At 40.8% G+C, this 21161-nt stretch overlaps 2 protein-coding genes across 7 annotated transcripts in view; one reads left to right on the top strand and one right to left on the bottom strand.

Moving 5' to 3' along the window:
* LOC145434976 (maestro heat-like repeat-containing protein family member 1) overlaps window positions 1-21161 on the bottom strand; it is a 135886-nt gene that overhangs the window by 17513 nt on the left and 97212 nt on the right. The window lies entirely within an intron of this gene.
* LOC145434986 (uncharacterized) lies at window positions 340-14731 on the top strand. Of its 4 annotated transcripts, XM_080312225.1 has the most exons (8): window positions 340-1137; window positions 3561-3683; window positions 4236-4369; window positions 5003-5165; window positions 5387-5569; window positions 9965-10150; window positions 12295-12450; window positions 14034-14730. In XM_080312225.1, exons 1-8 carry the CDS (start codon window positions 903-905, stop codon window positions 14486-14488), a joined length of 1635 nt encoding a protein of 544 aa, XP_080168351.1. In that variant the 5' UTR covers window positions 340-902; the 3' UTR covers window positions 14489-14730. The 4 variants fall into 4 exon arrangements, with proteins under 4 accessions (XP_080168351.1, XP_080168352.1, XP_080168354.1 ...); XM_080312226.1 differs by lacking the exon at window positions 5387-5569 and having other exon boundaries at window positions 14034-14731; XM_080312227.1 differs by lacking the exon at window positions 9965-10150 and having other exon boundaries at window positions 341-1137; window positions 14034-14729.

Here is a 21161-nt window from a genome sequence, read left to right as displayed (position 1 = left end):
GAAACATAAGAATCCTATTCTTCGTACTCATTTACGGAAGCAATTAATGGAGCGCGCTCGACACACACTGAAAGATACCAGTGAAACAATGCCGGGGCTGGTAGAATTTCACTGCTGTCCCAAATAAGCTTCAGACGGAAGTGTGGGAACGTCTATGATGGATAGAGCAATCTTATATAGACTCTTCGCAGTACTAGCAGTTATAAGAATTGCAGTATGTGTATGAGATCGCAAACTTCAATTCAGAATATTGCCATGTTAATTTCAGAGTTAGCAAGTATACATGTACTGTATCGCGATGACGATAAATATATATTCCAACGCTCGAAAGTCGCCAACTAGTTCTTAGCAGGCATAAATTTAGTGTAGTGTAGTGTATTATGTTTCATCTTAGACAGGAACTTCTACCAAAAGAAAAAAAAGGTAAGACAGTCGCGTAAGATGTTTTTCAAAAACTTTGAAAGCACACATATTAAACCTGTAATAGCAAAACAGCCCAGACAATTTCCTAAATTAAATCTTGCATTTTCTGCCACGACATGGTTGATGATTCAATTACACAGAAGATATAATTGCCATGAATAGATGAGATATAGTAACGTACAAAAACCATGCGAAACAATCCCAAAGATGCGAGAAATTGGCGAAAGACGCACTTGTCGAATTCAACGATTCAATGCAAAACTGAGCGAATCTCGGCAGCAGAATTAATTCCATGAGTAGCTCATTGAACTTTACGTAATCGTAAGGAAGGTTCAGCCTCGGAAAATGATACCTCGGTTACAAGGGCAACAGGCGTTAGCAGCTGTCAGAAAAGAAGTTTTTCGCTACGTTGAGCAGGATAATTACGACTGAATATTATAACAGACATTTAATAAAGCCATTGAGTTATCCACACAGCTATGATTGTGTGCCTTTCAATATTCCTCGCTGCCATCGAGGCGATTCATGGAGTGAACCTGGATTACGCCAACGCCCACTTCCAGTCTTCCGACGGAGGAGAACGGAAATGCCATGACAAACTAGCGGCGACCAACATTGTGTGCTACAACAAGGATCTGTGCGACGATAGACCGACCTACGGATACTTGAAAAATGGGTCACGTGTTTCGTGCCAGATTAAAATGGTGTCTCACAGTAAGTACGTAGTTTCTGCGTAAACTATGTTATTTACTACAACTGCCCTAAGTAAAACATATAGGGATACTCAATTATCAGGTGATTTTGATGCGGCTGGAAATGCATATAGATGCAAAGTGTGAGTTACATCCTTGAGTACATTGTAGAATTGTGCATGTGCATGCACGACAGGGTTGTTCAACAATAACTTTCTTCCGGATTCCGGGGATTCATCGATTTAATTGTTTTGTCGCCTAAAAATGCTGCACGACAAATTTGGCTCAATTCCAACCAGCCGAATCCACGGCAGGGCCAATTGATATTTTTGAATTTATTGAAATAAAAATCCTTTCAAATTTTACTGTCAACGGTGTTAACCCCATGAAATTGTTATGTTGTCTATAAAAAACGACGCAGAAGAAATTTGACACAATGCCAACCCGTAGAAGAGAAGTGTTTTGAGTTTTTCATCAACAATTCTCGGGTTACCCACCACCAATGCTGTTTTCGCAAATCCAAAAGTTACAACCGCAATAACTTCGCGTGTATACTGGAAGTGAGCAAAAATTGTCATGCATCGTTCTTTTAGGGAACTCAACAATTTCATGGGATTGACTGTATAATTCAAAAAATGTCAATTGGCTCTCCATGCCGCGGTTTCGGCTGGTTGTAATTGAGCCAAATTTGGTGTGGAGATTTTTTTAGACAATCTAGCAATTTAACCAGTGAATCACCGGAATTCAGATAACAAAAGTGATTTTCGAACAATCCTCATTCACGGTTATTCACTCGAGGATTTATGTTTGGTGTTCATGTCGAAATAACCCAATACTCTTTTTCGTACTGAATCCAACAATGCTTAGAGACTTGATGTAGAATCTGAATTTTCTACAAATGAATTGACGTTACAAGCGACTGTAGTTGGTGGCTTCTACGAAGTATTAATTTGACCGTTGTGAAGCCATAATATTGCATTGTGCAAGGTATCATGCTACTTTTCGAAACTCTTGTACATTCAGGAGTGATGAACTTCTGTTTGAACGTGACGGGCTGGACGGTGTCGTGGTATGATCCACATCTGCAACACCAATAGGTTGCGGAATCAGGCCCGACCGAGGTCTACTCTCAAATCACATCTCGAGTGTTTTAGTTTTTTCTCCGCCTCGCCATCTGTTTGGCGTAAGTGGTGTTATCAAAAAGCCTAGAAATGAGCGGAGCTACAAGTCGGCAGACACGGAGTCATAGTAAAGGATATCGGTATGGTCGAAACGGCAATTGTAGTCACAAACCACCATGAATACCACAAGCCAGGGTTGTAACCAAGTCACAAAGCTGCGAGCCACGAGTCAATCCCACTTTTCTAGTTTTGACTCGAGTCAAGTCGAGTCATTTTCAATTCACCACCGAGTCCAAGTCATCGAGCAGAGGTTCGAGTCCGAGTCATGGTATTATGACCCGAGTCCGAGTCCAAGACATTGTGTTGACTGCTCGGTTTCCAGTTAAAGTCTTGTTAAACCCACTTTTTCAACTCTGTGCGGTGATATCGAATGGTTTGCATTCATAATATACTAATTTTCCTCGCTTTTAACTGTTTCTGGTCGCATTTTCAAGGACCAGTACCAATCGACGAAATCCTAATAGGGTGGTTACTTTACTGTTATTGGAAATTACAATGAAATGTCGGCCTTGGCCGTCTGATTCTCGAGTCATATGACTTGGTCCGAGTCATGCGCAATGACTCGGGTCCAAGTCGAGTCAATATACAGATTGACTCGAGTCGAGTCGAGTCATTTCCGTATTTTGAGAAAATGACTCGAGTCAAGTCGAGTCATCAGAAAATCGTGGCTCGAGTCATTACAATTTACAACCCTGCCACAAGTCACAACAGCTTCTGTTAGACTGTGATCAACTGGAAATTTGTTCAAGGCCTATAGCGAATACCGGTAAAGTCGGTTGCAAAAGGAAACGTTACACTGCATCTTCTTCTGAAACTTGTTGTGCTGCGAAGCAGTCTTCTTAAAACGGCAATTCCCACAAGATTGTTTCCTACTTTACGATTGAGAATACGAAATGAATGATCCATCAGTTACTTTTTAGTTGGTCAAACGACTTGCTGAGATGGAATCATCATTTTTCAGCCATTTTCTATTGTCCTGTTGTGTACATGTCGTCAAAGACAACATCAAGTAATATTCTCTCAAGTAGCAGTCACATTGCTTATTTTTACGTTGCGCAACAACTTTTATGGACACAAATATATTGAACCGGGGCCTACGATATCGTACGATTGAACCAATTGAGGGATGAATGGATGGCGCGCAGTACTTGACATTGCGATGTTTTACAACATAAACTTCCAAAAATCACCGGGAAATAGACAATACGAAATTCCGGTAGACTACAAATCAATCAAATAAGATGCGCATCATTTCTATTAACAGATGGCGAAGTGCCGAGGCGTAGCGATAACGAGTCCGTAGCCGTCTCTCCCGATTTTCTCAATGTCTCATGTCATGGAAAGCAGCGAAAGACTGCCGCGTTGACATTCAAATGGGGATATGAAGGTACGTAACTACTAACTATATACGAGCTGGTTTCTTCACTGTAAATATCTAGAGATGACAAGTTGGTTGCTGGCCGAGCCTGCCTACTGGGTAACGCATGACCTTTCAAATCTCATAGGAATATCAACTCAAAGTCTTATTTTAAGGTGGATTCCGGGTCTATTCTAAGGCAATATGACGAATTAGCCGGTTTAAAAAGCGGTTCTATGATGTTTTCACTCACAAAATTGATGCAAACCAATCACAAAACTACTGTCCACTTAACAAAAGCTCAAGTAGGCCTATAAGAAGGAATTGGTTTTGCGTTAAAAATCATCGCATAGACTTGGAATTTGGAAAACATATCTCGATTATGTATATTAAAAACAGGCTAAACCTATATACTCGTGTTGTCGAGTACCCCGAAAAGGTAGCAGTACTTCGTTGCTGAATAAAATGCCAAACCTATACTTTTGTCAAAGAAAATCTGACACATATGGCGAATGCATTTACCGGTTGTAACGAGAAATATTGTATAATCAAATCGTAGAGTATGTTGTTATTCTTGTTAAGCGAGATACCTCCAAGATGCCCTTGGTTTCTACCTGATTGTGCAAGATGAAGAGTTAAGCGATGATATTTCAAGGTATTACGCGAAATTGGTAATCGAGGACGTTACGGACCCGCAGAACATAACTCAAGACCAGGTATATAGCAATCAGTAATTTGCGATTACGAAAGAGAAGCGGTTGAAGTTGAGCCGATTTGAAGGAGAAACCATCTCTTCTCTTTAGCGTGCTTGAACAATGGACATTTGATCATCCTTATATGACTTGTAGTTGTCTGTGGTATTCGTGGTGTTTGTCGACTACTATGGTCATTTACACAGCACGCCAATGTTCTTCATTTAATTCCTTAGCTGCCGACTTATAGCACGGTCCACTTCTTGGCATTTATAAGACAGCGCTTACAAGCATGAGATGGCGGATAGGAGCCTAGATAAACCTACAACATGCATGAATTCTGGAGTCGACCTCGGTCGGACTCGAACACGTAACCCATTGGTGTGGTCATAGCTGTGGATTGCACAACTACGCTATCTCGCCACATCGCTTACGTGACTTAAAATAAAGTCAAATTGAGCTGCTGTAAGTCCAGCACCAGTAATCCCTTAAAATAAAAACACGGCATACATCTCAATAATTATAAGCCTACTTAATCGGCAAAAGGAGAGAAAAAACATAAATACCAACCCTTGAAGTATATGTCCTGACTGTAATGCGAAGGCGGTTTCTATAGCGCATCAAAATGTTTTTTTTTACTTCAACTTTACTTAACAGACAGAGGATTGCTTGATATTTACGTTCAACTGTCACGGAAAAAGTAGAGGTGTCTATACCTCTTCACAATACCACGTGCGGATGTACAGCGTCCCGATTGCTAACGGACCTTATGCGGAAAATGCTCTGGACCTACATATGGAAGAGCTAAAAAATCACAAATGTGAGTTTCACTGATAAGGGATTTAAAGACAAAATTTGAGATTTATGAAAGACTTTGACTCGAATAATGGCTTCGATGGGGGCATGATAGAAATTGAATCCAGGATTCGAAAGTTTTCAACAAAGCATTAAGCTTTCCCACCATTATCGCTTGTATAATTTGGTTTAAAATCACGAATTTGAGGATTCTTTTAAACCATTTTATAATCACGTGTGTGACAGGTGCAGTAATACTGGAAGATGAAGCGACACGTAGACACATAAGCGACACGACGACATACAATAACCTGCTCAAAACTGATGTTAATTCGGAGAGCGATACTCAGGAAATGTCTACAAATGAGATCCATAACACAACGGAAAGTTACTCAGCAACAGACTATCGGACAGTGAACATGATAACGGGTATGGGTTTGCTATCACACGATACAGAGTGCTTTTTAACCTGTGGGATGGTATGCACTCGTGCAAATGACGAACGTGGTGCAAATGGAAATCTTAAATAACTGATGATTTTTCTGACGAGAAATGATTCAAATGAACCTAGTAGCAAATTCACGGGCAGTTTCTCCACAACTTTGAAGTTGTGACGCAACTGTAAAAACTTGCTTGACTTACGACGCACCACCAATCATAGCTTTGATAATACCTTCGTCTCTCACGAGCCGTAGTGGATAAATATTTTCGCACTATAATTGTTACGTAGCCAAAAGCCTGGTTTGAAAGCCGGTGTAGTAGCAGATATATAGTCTACCAGCCCGTCTGAGATGGCGACAGGCTTAAAAAATGACGTCAAATTGACTTTCTGCTTCAATTCGTTAAACAATCATCATATTTTCGTAATAACAGTTCGATTAGCGCGAGGCAGATGGATAGTAGTAAATACCATCATTAGAGACTCACATTTGCAAGTTACTTTAACGCAAATTCTTAAACCTCCAAGGGTTGTTAAAGTATTGCGTACAAAAGGTTTAGGTTTGAGTCGAGACGGTGCCAGAACTGTTTGGTAATATATGAGCGGGGCCTATACGATATATATATAAGTATATATATAAGTATCGTAGTCCCCGATATGAGTAATATTTGCTGAATTTATTGCAAAAAATCCTGCGATCGTTTTTACATATCCAAGGTCACTGTGTTGGGTACTATAGCCAATAATCGAGACACCCCGAAAATATGGCTTGATCATGAGAATCTGCCGACCTGTGGGTTGAATACATGATAAGATTTGTCCAACTGGTTTTTCTGGAAAATATGGTGGAAGACCGTTGGGATGAACTATTGTAGGGGTGTGCGACGAGCGAGTTCGGGCCTATTAGACTCTTTCATTTCCAGGCGAATCCCTTCCGCGTCGGGGCACATGAAGATGTAAAAATTTAGGCTAATATACCGCTGGTAAAATGCGGTGCCAAAACATCATCGACGACAAAACCTTGGCTGAAAATGACGGTTACTGGACGACGGCAAAACCTTTCGATTTGGATATGCTCCGTTGTCGTTAGTCGGCACCGAATAGTCACGCTCCTGAAATCCGAGTAGACAGTAGTACAAATGCAACGAGCAGAGGAATTTAAATCATCCCTATTTGAAATCCGGTGCGTCCGACATGTTTGTGTTGGGTACAATGTATGGTTCGCGTTATACATGTCCGTAAAATCGTAGCATACTACTGTAATATTAAAAGTGCATTCTTTTTCCTGTGAGGCTCGAGACGCGAGTTGCCACTAAAACTCAGATTTTTGTTGTCTGAGAAGCGGGTTATTATTGGTTATTGAAGGTTATTTAGCTGTTACAAGTTAGATTGAGCAAAAGAGCCCAACACTCGGTATTGTGACTTTCTTTGCTCTCCTCATTTACTCGCACGACAGAAAATAGGAAAATCGAATAGGGAAAAAAAACAGAACAAAAGTTGGAGCAACGTATCATACGTTGATCGTTTTTGAGCTTATTTTCCATGACATAAGACTATTGCTTCAACTCAAACATGTGGTTTTTTCACCTTTTTAGATCAGAGGTGTCAAACAAACGGTCCGCGGGCCGCATCCAGTCCGCCAGACAATTTCATCTGGTCCGCGAAGCAATTCTGAGTAGATTTAAAAATTCTTATCTTATCCAATAAAAAGGAGGATTTTTTGCTGGAAATACTTTCAATAAATATTCCCTCAAGACAACAAATGTCATAGGCCACAATATTACCACCCGGCTACGGCGCTGAGTTCAGAGTTCTATGGAAAATTGGACCAAAAAGTAGTCATTCACAGAAGCGGAAACGCCATTGCTGAGCCGTCATATGCCGTTTACGTGGAAAATATGTTAGTTGAAAAAATATACATTTCAAATATGTGTGATCGCACTGCTATATGTTACTTTTCACCCAATCGTTCCCCGAGAGACTCGATTTGAGATTAAATAACCATAAACCAAATTCAAACGCCCGCATCTGCCGTTAAATATCTTGCATTCCTCACAACGCATGTGCTGGGCTAATGCCAGATTACGACTACAGAAAGATAGCATAGAAATATCATATATACACTAAATACTTATATCGTCGTTAGCGCCACTGTTTCGTCGGCTCGTGACTGTATTCAACCGGACAATCATCGTATTTTGCCTATTCCATTGTTAGCGAATAAAGGTGTTGCGACTTGCTAGAATAAAACCTCTATGAGCCGTTCATTATCCATATATGCTTGATAATAAGCTATTAAAGTGAAAAACAAGGGCATGAGGTAACATTTAGGAATCGGTTGACTGGTCCGGCCCGCCGGCGATTTGAGGGCCTAAATCCGGCCCGCAATCCGATTTGAGTTTGACGAGTCATGTAAATGTTTGTAGTGAATTAGTTTGGATGTTTCAGTGAATCAGTTTAATTCAACTGTCGTTCATTTGCATTTCGTTTTTCTCATCGTCGAATCTTCATTGTTCTGTTTGATTAGATCAGTGGTTCCCAACGTGGGCGATATCGCCCACCAGGGGGCGATTTGGCGGTCTAGGGGGGCGAAAACAACGAAGGGGGCGATAGGGGGCGAAAATGGACGAAGGGGGCAATAGGGGGCGAAAACAACGAAGGGGCGATAGGTGGGCGATGGCGCGTTAAAACGGTTATATTGGAGTCGGGACCGTAATTACCGCACCCCAAACCCCCCTCCCCCAATTGGGGGTGGGGGGGCCGAAATCGAAGGAAGCTCAAAATTATTTCGTGAATTAACATGAATGATAGAGTAATTTTTTAGAAATTCCTGCGACTTTTTAAAAAATTTTCGCGCCTTGCGCGATTTCATCTTTTCATGTCAATTGTTGTTGGGGTCCCCGTCACCCAACAAAAATACGCATGATTTATGGAAATCGGAGACTTCAGCGTCGGCCATTACTGCGCCACGACGCACCAAGACATGTGAAGTTAGAGGCCATGTAACATGCGACTCCGAGAAGCGTGCCAGAACGATCAGCAGCGAGAAGAAATTGACCGAAAAGGAATGCCCTTGCACTGACCGAAAACTTCTATATATATACATATATGTTTAATTGTCCATAGGCGCCTCAATGGCCGGCGTCGAATGTTCCTGTCCTGGCGACCTTAATCCTACAGGACAAATGCCATAACGCAAGGAAAAAATTATTTGCCCGAAGATGTTTAATTATTATTTAGGGGTCCTACTTTTTCCCACATACCACATCGACCATATTGACCGATTCAAACATGAATTATATAAATTTGTCGCGCTTCGCGCGTTTAGGCGAAATACGGTGAGTCACCAGACAGTACACGAAATAGGATATAGCTTATATGTAGCGACAAAAAGCCCACTGGCTGAGGGGGACTGGGGTTTGGTTTATCGCCCTATGGGGCCAAAGACCAACGTTTTTTTCGGGGGGGCGTCACGAAGTGCTGTTTTTCGGTTCCCAATATTTGGGGGGCGATGATCGGTGTGGAGCTTCAAAAGGGGGCGATGAGTCGAAAAAGGTTGGGAACCACTGGATTAGATGATTGGTTAATAGGGTCCATCAAACCACTAGTGTCGCCAGACTTTGGGTGGTAACCGCAGTTGTTACGTACGCCATACCGTTGTCAGAAACCTGTAGGCTGCTTTCCCGACTGTAAATAATGGCTATAACGTGCTCTACATGGACCGTGAGCTCGTTAAAGGATGAATTAAAACTTCGGAGCAACGGCGGTTAACACCCGAAGTCTGGCGACACCTAGTGTTTGATGGATACTGTCCGTTCTCGTTTGCCTTTATCTTTCCCTATAGCTGTTGTTTCATTCTCTACTTCCACTGTTATCGGACGACCAAGCAAGCAATCTTACGAATCTCGCCATTTACGTATCTCTATTCTGAACAAGCTATTCCGTATTGTTCGTTTTCACTGCTTGAATTTGAGATCAGAAGACATTTGATAAGCAACGGTTTGATTAGTCCGAGCTAGATTTAGTGTATAGCAGACAGGATCCGACATCTGACAAGGCGCCACTTAGTGACATCAGTGCCGCGCGAAACAATTCGCAAAAAAACCAATGAGACGCTCTTCGATTCGGACGCCGCATGGTAATAGTTCATTTTGTATAACAACAATTTTCGTCGGATGGTTTGTGCGAATGAAATTTAATTTCCAAATAAGTCCGAATGGAGCTCTGAAAGGTTGAAAAGCACTGCGATAGAGTAATCACTACTATTTATGACTGTACACAGGTAGACTAATTTATTCAGAGTCTTCTCGCTAAATCTTGGTTGCACGAATAATTTGGTTTCGAAATACGAACTCGAGAATTATTTTAAAAGATTTTACAATCAGGTGCAGAGATGCTGGAAAACGAAGCGACACGTAGATACATAAGCGACACGACAACATACAATAACCTGCTAAAAACTTATTCAAATTCGAAGAGCGACACGCAGGAAATGGCTACAAATCAGATCTATAACACAACAGCAAGTTACTCAGCAACAGACGACTATCGGACAGTGAACACGATAACGGGTATGGATTTGCTACGATAGAGCAACAGTGCTTTTCAATCTTTCGGGCTACATCTGTACTATTTTAGCAAAAAAAATTCATCCGCACGAACCAGCCGAAAATTGTTATACAAAAAAAACCTACTCCAAAGCCTCCCAACGGTCTTCGAAGGTGTTTTCCAGAGAAACCAGTCGGACAAATGTTATCATGAATTCAAACCAATTTGTATAATACAAAGTTTGGCACATTTTCTGCGTGTCTCGCATATTGGCTACTGTACCCAACACAGTGACATTGGATTTGTAAAAACTAGACACCGGAAATCGCGGGAATATACATTTTTGCAGGAATTGCAGCTAATATTGCATACACAGATCGCTCTTGTGCCGTGGCGACTTGAAATTATACCCTTTGCGATCCATACTTTGAGAACCCATAAAGGGGGGGAAATTTGCGTTACAGTAACATGCAAATGTGGGTCTGTAATGATGGCATTTACTACTATATCTTCGTTACTAGTGCTAATCAAGCCGTTATTACGAAAATTTGATGATTGCTCCTAGAAAGAAAGCTGTAAGTCTACTTTACGTCATTTTTCCTGCATATCGCAGGCTCAGACGGGCTGTTGAACAGTATGCCTTCCATTTCACCGGCTTTCGGACCAGATTTTTGATTACACAATAATTATAGTGCGCAAGTAACAATTCACTGCGGCTGGTGCCAGAAAAAGTTATTGTAAAAGCTACGATTAGTGGTGCGTTGCAAGTCAATGAAATTTTTACAATTGCGCCGCAACGACAAAAGTTGAGTTCACTTCACTTGAATTTCCTATTAATTTTTTTGAATTATTTTACGTCAAAAAGGTTTTTAGGATTTTCATCCGCACTGCTATATGTTTCATTCACACAAGTTCGAACCATCCCATGGGTTGAAAAGCACTGCGATAATGTATGCTCGCAACGAGTACCATTAATAATGCCAATCCTCCAAGTCTCATATCGACTAATAAATAGCTTCACAGAGTCTTCTTACAAATCATATCCACCTGCTCATATAATGTTAACTTATGTATCGAAACAGAAATTGAACAACTCACATTTTGAGGGCGAAATCGAAACCTTACTGCTCGGCGAAGGTGAATCCTTATTGTCAGAGCCCAACCGATATCAGAATTTTCAGCCGATACCGATATAAATTATTTTTACCGACAGAAGGGATATCAAAATGAAACAAATATCAAGTAGAACTACTAATTAGTGGCGCTAATTTCAAAATATATTCCATATCATCTAGAATTATTTACTCTATAAAACTTCATTATAACATCTTGGGTTGGAATGTATTGCATTTCGACTGCGGGCCACTCTATGCATGGTGCTGGCCGCTTAAAAAATCAACACTAAACGAGCATGCATCTTGAACATCTCAAATATTTTACCTGCCTTGTTACAAACGTTTGCTCGAAATATCCAGCTTTCCTTTTGTGAATATTTGGTGACTCTCTGCTGTGAGCTTGACCCGCAATCACACAACATCAAGAACGAAATACACTACATAGATAGTCACTAGTCAGCGAATGACGCTCATTGAAATATTCAACTAATCAGCGAAATTGATGTCGTTGTTGTGATAAAAAAAATCTAGCAGGCGTACGGGATCAATCTTGATTCCATATGTTTATTGTATCATAAAAACCAAATCCGTGAGATTGGGGTGTTGGCTACTGCTGTAAAACTTGTTAACACTCAGACGCCGAATACATTGTCCGGTCTGGCCTAGACCGTTGAGGAGTAAGCTTACATTCCCTTACTAGTCCTCGTCGAAATTGTTGGCGAAGATATTGATTTTCTGAGATGATGATATCCATTGATTGCCCCAGTTGATACATCTGGCGGCGTTTAAAACGTCAATAAGTATCCAGCATTTGTGGCATATTGTGTCCCGAGTCGTCGCTAGGTATCGTGTACGTTAATATAGGCTATCACTTCACTGGAATGTACGGTTGGAATTAGCAATATGACGTCACGTGACGTCATGAGGTTCACGTTCGCGTTCACACAGAACCTTTCAAAAAGGTTCGCGTTCACACGAACCTGAACCTTTCAGACGTACACACCATCCCTGGTTTACAGTAACGTACCGCGACAGTAATAATTTATTCACAGACAAGGACGGTTATCTAAGCACAAGAAAAGGTCAAATGATTGCTGTCTTGATCTGTGTCGGGATGCTTGATATTGTCCTGTTGACAATAATAGCATATCTACGATCCAGGAAGCTATGGAAGAAAAGATGTGCTACTTCACTCAATCTATCATCAGGTGTGCATATCTTATACAATACACAAGGTGTCGCTAGCAATCTTGGTGGCCGTGAGGCTTATCGCGACAACGTGTTGCAATAGTATCTTTTTTTCATTCTAACCGATGTAATCATGGATGCTCGTGCAAAATCATTGAACGAGCACCTTGACGATTACCTTGTGGACTTGGTCATGATATGAAACCGGAATTTATTCGGAATCCAGAAAACACATTGATTCCACCCATATTACGTAATCTGTTGTAAACTGTTAGTTAATTAGAAAATTTTCAGTTTCCAAATTAGATTAGAATTCGAATTACAGCCACAAAGTTTTTCCCAGATTAGAATAAAATATGAATTATGGCCACAGTTTTTCCCAAATTTAGTTAGAACTAGAATCACTGAATTCGCGAAAACTTGGACATGGAATAAAGTTCCGTTAATATCAAGTCATAGTTCATTGTTAAATGATAGGAACAAAAGATGCCCGTACAGCCAGCTTGGCTCGTTTCGCACTATACAGTTCTCCTGTGGTAGCAATTTACAGGAAAACCAGAAATTAGATCGAAATTACGATGAGAGCATAGAAACATTTCACAAATAAGAATAGATTCAGAAATAGTGTAAAGAGAGATTTGACAGATGAGATTCCCAACATTTTTGTAGTCCCGGACCCCTTTAGGCAAATTAGTAATTCTGCGGACTACTGCCTAAATTTTGCCGGAAACTCAATTTCCATGCTATTGACTATTTTCATAATGATGCTACTGAACTGTACTGTGTCAAAATTTCGTGTGTCCCAACGAAAGAACAAAAGTTGTATACACTATTGGCATATAATTGAATAAACGATTGACAAGATACACAACAATAAGGATACACCTGCAGAGCAGGGGAACAGGGGCAGAGGATTTTAGTGGGAGATTCGCATCGGACTTTTAGGACTTAAAAAATTACTGTTGTTGCCTTTCCTGAACTTTCCTTTCCTATTATAGTAGTGTAACCATAGTGAAAGTGTCCTAAATGGTGTAGACTTTGTGGACTGTGGACACAGCGAGATTGAACGGCTCACTGCATTTGTGTTACGTCATACTTTCCATTTGGCCAAAGGCAATTTTACGGCCATTTCTTTTTACCAGATTGCCGAGCGCTAAATCTGATAAAACGGATATCAATGGAAACCTGCTGCTGTACCGATTACGAAAATATAAATTGTATTCTGCTCATGGCCCTAGAACCCCCCAAATCAGCGTCAAGTTTTGTATTGTGATCGAGTTTGGCTTTGTGACGCAGCAATGCTGTCTGGCTCCTTCTCCTGACTGAGCTGCAGTCTCGTTTGGCCAGACACACGCCTAGTTGGTTACGTATTGTGGTATTGTTTGTTTTTGTTGTTATGACGCAGAGAAATTTGGGGTTTCCCGAAGGCTTGCATATTACCGTCAGTGTTCTGCGCGTTGGTGAAGGTTAAGAAACAGTAAAGGTATAGTGCAAGTGTGTAAAACCTATATCAGTATTCCGAAAACGTACAAGTCGGGTTACCCTCTGGTCTAATAGTTCACCACTTGTGTCCACACTTTATTAACACACTCATTGATTTCAGGCATCAGTCACCTGCTAATAGTAGCCGGCAGTGAAGACTCACAACAAGCAAAGAGACTGTCGGAAAACTTACGACAGCACGGATTCGACTTGCGCCTAAACTGGGACGAACATAATAAGATCGTAAACTCTCCGACCGACTGCAAAAATTGGTACCTCAACGCGCTCGACGAAGCCGACGCCCTGGTGCTAATCAACGCTAAGCGCTTCATTGATTTCGATAATAACAACTGCATAGGAACGGCGGATCAAAGCGAGTTTACGTACCCTCACAACTTATACCAGCAACCGAGTTTGGGAAAGGGAAAATGGCTGATATTTTTAAACAGCGACCCGGAAGACCGAATGGAAAGCGCTACGGATGCAACGCGAGTAAAGTATTTCGATTTCGAACACGCCTGTCAGGAGGGGACAGAGTTGCTCGAGTTTTTAGACAGTAATCGCTCTCCTTGTTGAAGTCTATGGTCGTTGTTTTCTGTCTGCAATCAAATCTGAGTCAAGGAAGCCAAATGTTTATTGAAAATTGAATCGGTAACGCATCGAAGAGTTTAACATAACGATATAGGGTTTTGAATCGATACTGATAATACCGATAACTGGCGGGCTTGACGACAACTTGTATATATATATATATATATATTTGGCAGCTAGCAGCTAGGTAGAACGTTCAACAGTAGCAGTTGTTGGTTGACAACACTGAATTGTGCATTAGGGTTGTTCAAAAAAAACTTTTTTCTCTAAATCTCACTCGCCTAATGACTAAATCGTCAGGTTGTCCAAGAAAACGATGCACACCAAATTTGACTCAATTCCAACCAGTAAAGGCCGTGCAATCTTGAATTGAAATTTTTAATTTATTAATAAAAATTAAAAAAAAAAATTCTCAAATTTTTCTGTCAACCCGATGAAATTGTTGAGCTGTCTTCAAAGACGATGCGAAACAAATTTGAGTGAATTCCGACTTGTAGAAGCGGAGTTTTCTGAGTTTTTCGTTGATAATTCTTTGATTAGCCTTGATCCGGGGATTATTAACGAAAAACTCAAATAGTTCCGCTTCTACTAGTCGGAATTCACTCAAATTTGTTTTGCATTGTCTTTGAAGACAGCTCAACAATTTCATGGGGTTGACAGAAAAATTTGAGAATTTTTTTTTAAATTTTTATTAATAAATTAAAAATTTCAATTCAAGATTGCACGGCCTTTACTGGTTGGAATTGAGTCAAATTTGGTGTGCATTGTTTTCTTGGACAACCTGACGAGTCATTAGGCGAGTGAGATTTGGAGAAAAAAGTTTTTTTTGAACAACCCTATTGCGCATACACTGCTAGTGACACACCGTGTTGCTTCATTCTGACAATGGTATCTACATCTTGATATAAGATCCATGCAATGCCCACGCAGCCTTGCTTCAGTTAGGATATCGCGGTACTTTGAGCATAACACCATGTCAGCCGATGTTTCATTTGAATATTTATGTTTGACACTAAGCAGACAATGGGCCGTATACAGCGGTAGGCCTATAAAGCAGGCTACCAGTTGTAAAATGTCAAATGAAAGTTCACCGACAGTGCAAAATCTACGATACAAACGAAATACAGGTTGCAAAAAAATTTTGACTTCGTAAAAATTTTTGACATTTTTTGACCTAACGCCACAATTTTGACAAAATTTTGACTTTTTCGACATGTCAAAAAAATCACTCTACTGATGACCAATATTTTCTACAAAGTATGATTTCGACTCAATTTTTTTGGCGAACCGAGAACATTAGTCGGTTTTTTCATTGTCTCAATATAATTTTCAATCAAACGTAATCAGTAGGGCAAGTTTTTTCAACTTTAGCGACTTTTTTACAGGTTCCGGCAGCTTCATAAATACTCAGAAGTTATGTAGTGTGGAGGATTCTTATATTGCAACTTTTCTCAAATTCTTTCATGTAACTTTTTGTAACTTTTGCGATTTTTCATCAAACTTTTTGCAACTTTTTCCGATTTTTCATGCAACTTACATTTTACTGGCTGTCAATTTTGTTGAAGTCGTCAACACTGAGTTTGCTACAGTGCCTTGGGTACGGATCGATTCGAGTATCTCATACCAGATAATTTCAAGGAATTTGTCCATAAATGCAACATTTTGGAGCAACTTTGTGAAAAAAATGCAACTTTTTACGGTAACATTTGTGAAAAATAAATGCAACTTTCCACGGATTTGACTGCAACAAAAACTTGCCCTAGCAATCAGTGTTGTTCAGTCGAAACGTTGTGAAAGAGAGATGTTGCACCATTTTTTGATTGCTGGATTCTTCACTCTGAATCAGGGGTAAGGAGTGCCGGAGACTCTTGATTTCGATACAGCCTTCCTAGCATCTCGCGCGGTGATCTCACACACAGTAACGACTTATTTTGATACGTTGACAACAACATGGCGCCCATAGCCAACCAATCGTGAATCTACTGATAGGATGAAATGGTAAGGACGTACAATAAGCTTTACAATTGCACAGACTAAGCGGACAAGATTGGTAATAGAATTGTATAGACGGGTGGGGTTCGGTCATAACAACCACGCATGTTCCGCTCGAAGTTGAAAGATTTTTGAGACGCTCGCGTGCTGATTGTTTAAAGCACTACAATCTATCTAATCCAGGGGTGGGCAATTATTTTTCTCCGCGGGCCAAATGAGAAGCAGAAAATACGTTGGCGGGCCGAGTCAGAAATTTTAGCTGTATTCTCCCGCGTATTGATTTTATTTTTAAATTGAAAGCAGTGGATGTGTTGATATTGGGGAATGGGAAATTGACGGTTAATTACCAAAAAATATTTATTTGCCGCAATATTCCGAAACAATGTTAAACATGATACATTTTGAACTCTCTTTAAACTCCTACCCGCGTTCTTCTATCAATATATTAAAATGTATTTGCAATGGTCGAAACAGCCCGTCGTCAGCCCCCCGAAACGTTGGACTTGCTTCCCTCATGTAGTTATAAACCAAACTCCTGGGGGCTTCGCCCCCAGACCGGACCTAATCGGGATGCACGTTTTTAACACTGCTTCTGAGCGAGATTTCTTGTATACACTAATTGGCAATGTTTGTGCCCTAATAGCGCGAAGCGCGGCATTTTTCCATGATTCGTGATTCGATCGGTTAATAATATTGGTAATTGCACATGTATTGCTATATTTTTTATCCTCTCTCAGCCCGCGTACTCAGTTTTATCGCTAGAGCTGAGTGAGGTGCTGTCTTGGAAATATTCGGGAGCCCCTGTTGGTTTATGTTCATTCACGAAATAATTTTGGGTGCCCTTCGAGCTCTACTACCCTACTATAAAGCTTATTGTCTTGGTAGCGGGTTTCTGAGAAGTGTGCAGCTTCCCGAAATGGCTTTTTTGCTGACCCAAGCTTGCCGCTATTCCGAATTTCGCCATCTCTTGATCGAGTGTAGCCTATGTCTTCGTGTTTTTGTCAGAGAACCGACTTACATTATACTCCTTAAACACGACGACGTGCGCAGCACTAACTACTAAAAATACGGTTAGTAAACAACTAGTTAGTCCCCCAAACCTTCTTTGAATTTCAACTTTCGGCTTTCCTTTTTTACATCCTTTACGGGTGGTGATATACTCATAGAAATCACGGGCACCGATTGATTTGTTTTACGAATTAGGCATTTGGAATTTATCACGTAACAATTTGAAACGCAGACCGTTGTAATGCGTAATGTGACAATGGAAACAAAGAAGGTTTGGGGACTTCTTGTGACTTTAATTATAACGGCAGAATTTTGACATTGACTGTACTTTGAATCTGGATTAGGCATGTGATGTACGTATAGGCTGCGTAATCGCGGCAGGTTAATGAACAGGCTTGTTAGTAAACGAATTTACGGTCCAATTCATACAACCTAAAAAGTTGGTTTTATATTTTCAATTTCAAGCAACCTTACGCGGGCCGCACAGAATAGCTCCGCGGGTCGCACTTTGCCCAGGCCTGATCTAATCTATCTATAGGCTATGTCAGCATGGGTGACTGGCGACTATCCTCACACATTTACATTTTACATTAGAGCACACAGTATCCAGCGGTAAAGTCTTGCATTGAACTCGTAATTTTCCTAACAAAAAAGTAGTAATAGGATGGTGGTAATAAATCGGAGATAACGCTTGATGTTGACAGAGAGTCCGTTAGCGAATTCGGTCATATCAATCCAACTGATGCTGACTGGTTATCGACGATATTCTGAATTTATCTTGTCGTGAGCAGTGCGACTATGTTGCGCGGTCGATTGCATCATTACATCAAAATATAGTAACGCTTCTCAGCTACGAGACATATCTTCCTAACCATAAACTAATTAATGGTGTGAAATCATAATGTGAAATGAAATTGCGTGCTTCCTACCGTTCATCTCAGTCAATCAGGAGAGCGCGCATTACGTATAAAATTATGGTATACGACTTACGCGAAGTCTTACGAACATATCCAATAAATCTTTGAAACAATGCGCTGGAAATTGGAAGAAAACCACTCGCAAGCCGCTAATAATAGTCTGCGCTCAAGATACCTGGCACCGTGCCGACACATGTTATTTCTAGGTCTGGGCGAAATCAAGTACATGAGCACTGGCGTAGCCAGGGGGGGGCGAAAGGGGCGGTCGCCCCCCCCAAATTATTTGAAAATTTTCGTAAAATCAACAGATATTAGAGTATTTTGGGGCAAATGTATGCAACCTAAAATTTTTCTTCGCGCTTCGCGCGATTTAGTGTCCGTTCATGTCTTGATTTTATTATCGGTATCACGAAAAAAATATTCCGCAAATACCCAATATTGAATTTAGCTGCATTCTCAATTATGAGAATACAACCGTACCAGTAAATGCACTAGAGTAGCCTGAGGTCGTTTGGTTGATTGAATCTGTAGGAGTGTCAGTTCAGTATGGGGGTTGGGGACTGTTAGCTCCGGCAACTTCCGTTCCGGGACACACGAAGATATATAAAGTAGGCTACATGCGACTCCGCAAAGTGCGCTCCCAAAATGATTGACGACCATAAAACCGACCCATGTATTCCGAAGCCTTCGATATAGATTTTCGGGTGCTTAAATGGCTGGCACCTAATGATCCTGTCCCTGCAATCAGACCCCTACAACATAAACGCAACTGGCACAGGAAAATATCACCACCTCCCGTTAAAAATTGCTAATTTGAAATTGAACGAGTCTGATCAAAGGAGTTTTTTTAATTTGGTCTGGTATGTATCAGCGATTTCAATCTTTAAAGTAGCGTCAATCTCTACCAGAGGTTACGCCCAAACCGTGCTTCAACGGAGTAATAAGAATGGACAGTGGACACCACTTGCTCATATAGACGTACCAATATTATTGATCAAATTCTTTCATTTTTTCAAAAAACATTTATGCTCCGCGCGACTAGGGCCGAAATTCACACTGATTGTTCATCACCTTATGTCAGCGATTTGGGCTCGTCCGTGCAACGACCGCCTAATACAAGCTATATAGTTGGCAACTGGAAGCTTCCATAGAGTATGTGTGTGTGTGCGTCTAAGAATCGTATGTATAAAGGGTAGTGATGAAATTGCCTATGGCAGGACGTACGGTTCTGCGAGATGTTCCCACGGGAGAGATTCCCTAAAGTCATAACCCCCCCCCCCAAACAAAATACAAATAAATTGTTTTTCTGGCTACGACCTTGCGTGTGCTCGATCTCTTGAGTGGTGACAGCATTCTACGCAAGTCATCAAGTAACAGCAATAAATGACAACTGTCTCGTCCGGCGTCCACCCTCTATAGAACAGGGGCGGCCAACCCATGGCCCGCGAGAAGGTTTTGAGAGGCCCGCGGGTTCATTCTCGAAATTACTAATATTATCACAAAATAAATCACCAAAACCGAATAACCAAAATTTGATTAGCCTGACCGCGAAATTTGGGATTTTGCCGACTAAAATATCAGTTCCGAGTTCCGACGCATTGGCGTAGCCAGGGGCCAGCCACAATTTCGCAGATCTTCGTATATGACTATATAATGTACAATATTTCGCGCGGCTAGGTCGGGGATCGACACCAAGTCTTCATGTCATAATTGTTATTGATTTTGATGCGCATAATATAAGTATTATTTTCAACGTTACCTATTATCCGGTACGCTCCTATCGGAAGACTAAAAAAGCTCATCACCATTCAAGTGGCCCACGCAATGATTCGTAAGTCTCATGTGGCCCTTTGGCCACCCTGCTCTAGAAACTCTAAATAGTCTTGCCGTGTGGTATGAACATATTGCTCAAGATGTATAATTAATTGCCCGCTGAATGTTTGATGACCACCACTTCTATCAGCCCTACCGGTAAATCTGATAATGAAAACGTATTTGCAATATGCAAATACCAATATAATGAACCAATTTCATTCATTAACCATAAAAAATTTTCGCGCTTCGCGCGAAAGTGTTGTCGTCCTGGTTTTCCACAATCATCATTTGATCACATCCGTCTGTGAGTGGAATATATGTAACGACCGCCCCAGATGTTGTGTTAATCATCCAATAAGCGCCCAAGTCCATCGATTTTACCTATTTTTTCCTTATCTTTAAGGGGGGGGGGGTCATTTACTTCATCGAATTTTTCGCATCCCCCAAATATTTTTTCTGGCTACGCCCTTGTACATGAGTGATTCGATTCTGAATCAAGTAATATGCTTCGAGTCTAGTAATCGAGTATCACTCATTGTGACGTCATAACAGAGAGTAATATGACACAGTTCAAATATGTACCTTTGGATGCGACCACAAAGAATATAATGCCAGTTATCAATTACAGTACAGATACTTTGGTATTTTTTCGACCATACCGGTTTCATTGCACTTGGTGACAATGTTGTGGGATGATCATGACTTTGGAAATGTGCTATTTTCAGTAACGTTCGTAGCTTTGTACTATATGTTTCGCATGCTACGATACGACCAATCAAGATTTCAAGGCTTCAGCAGTGAAAATTAGTATCAAAACTGTAATTCTAGTTGATAAATTTCCTTTTAGTGGTAAGGAGCGTATAATTTCAGTACTCGAGAAAAATCATCTTTTACTTCTCTGACGTTACTTTCAATTCAGCGAATAT

Source organism: Botryllus schlosseri, chromosome 3 (genome assembly GCF_051294905.1).
Source record: "Botryllus schlosseri isolate E-star chromosome 3, Bs_hap1, whole genome shotgun sequence".
Lineage (NCBI taxonomy): Eukaryota > Metazoa > Chordata > Ascidiacea > Stolidobranchia > Styelidae > Botryllus > Botryllus schlosseri.
This window is presented reverse-complemented; position numbering and strand designations above follow the sequence as displayed.

Coding starts and splice junctions, on each gene's coding strand:
- LOC145434986 (XM_080312225.1), top strand. CDS start 903: ATGATTGTGTGCCTTTCAATATTCCTCGCTGCCATCGAGGCGATTCAT. Junction 3,684..4,235: donor ATTCAAATGGGGATATGAAG/GTACGTAACTAC, acceptor ATTCTTGTTAAG/CGAGATACCTCCAAGATGCC. Junction 4,370..5,002: donor AGAACATAACTCAAGACCAG/GTATATAGCAAT, acceptor TTTACTTAACAG/ACAGAGGATTGCTTGATATT.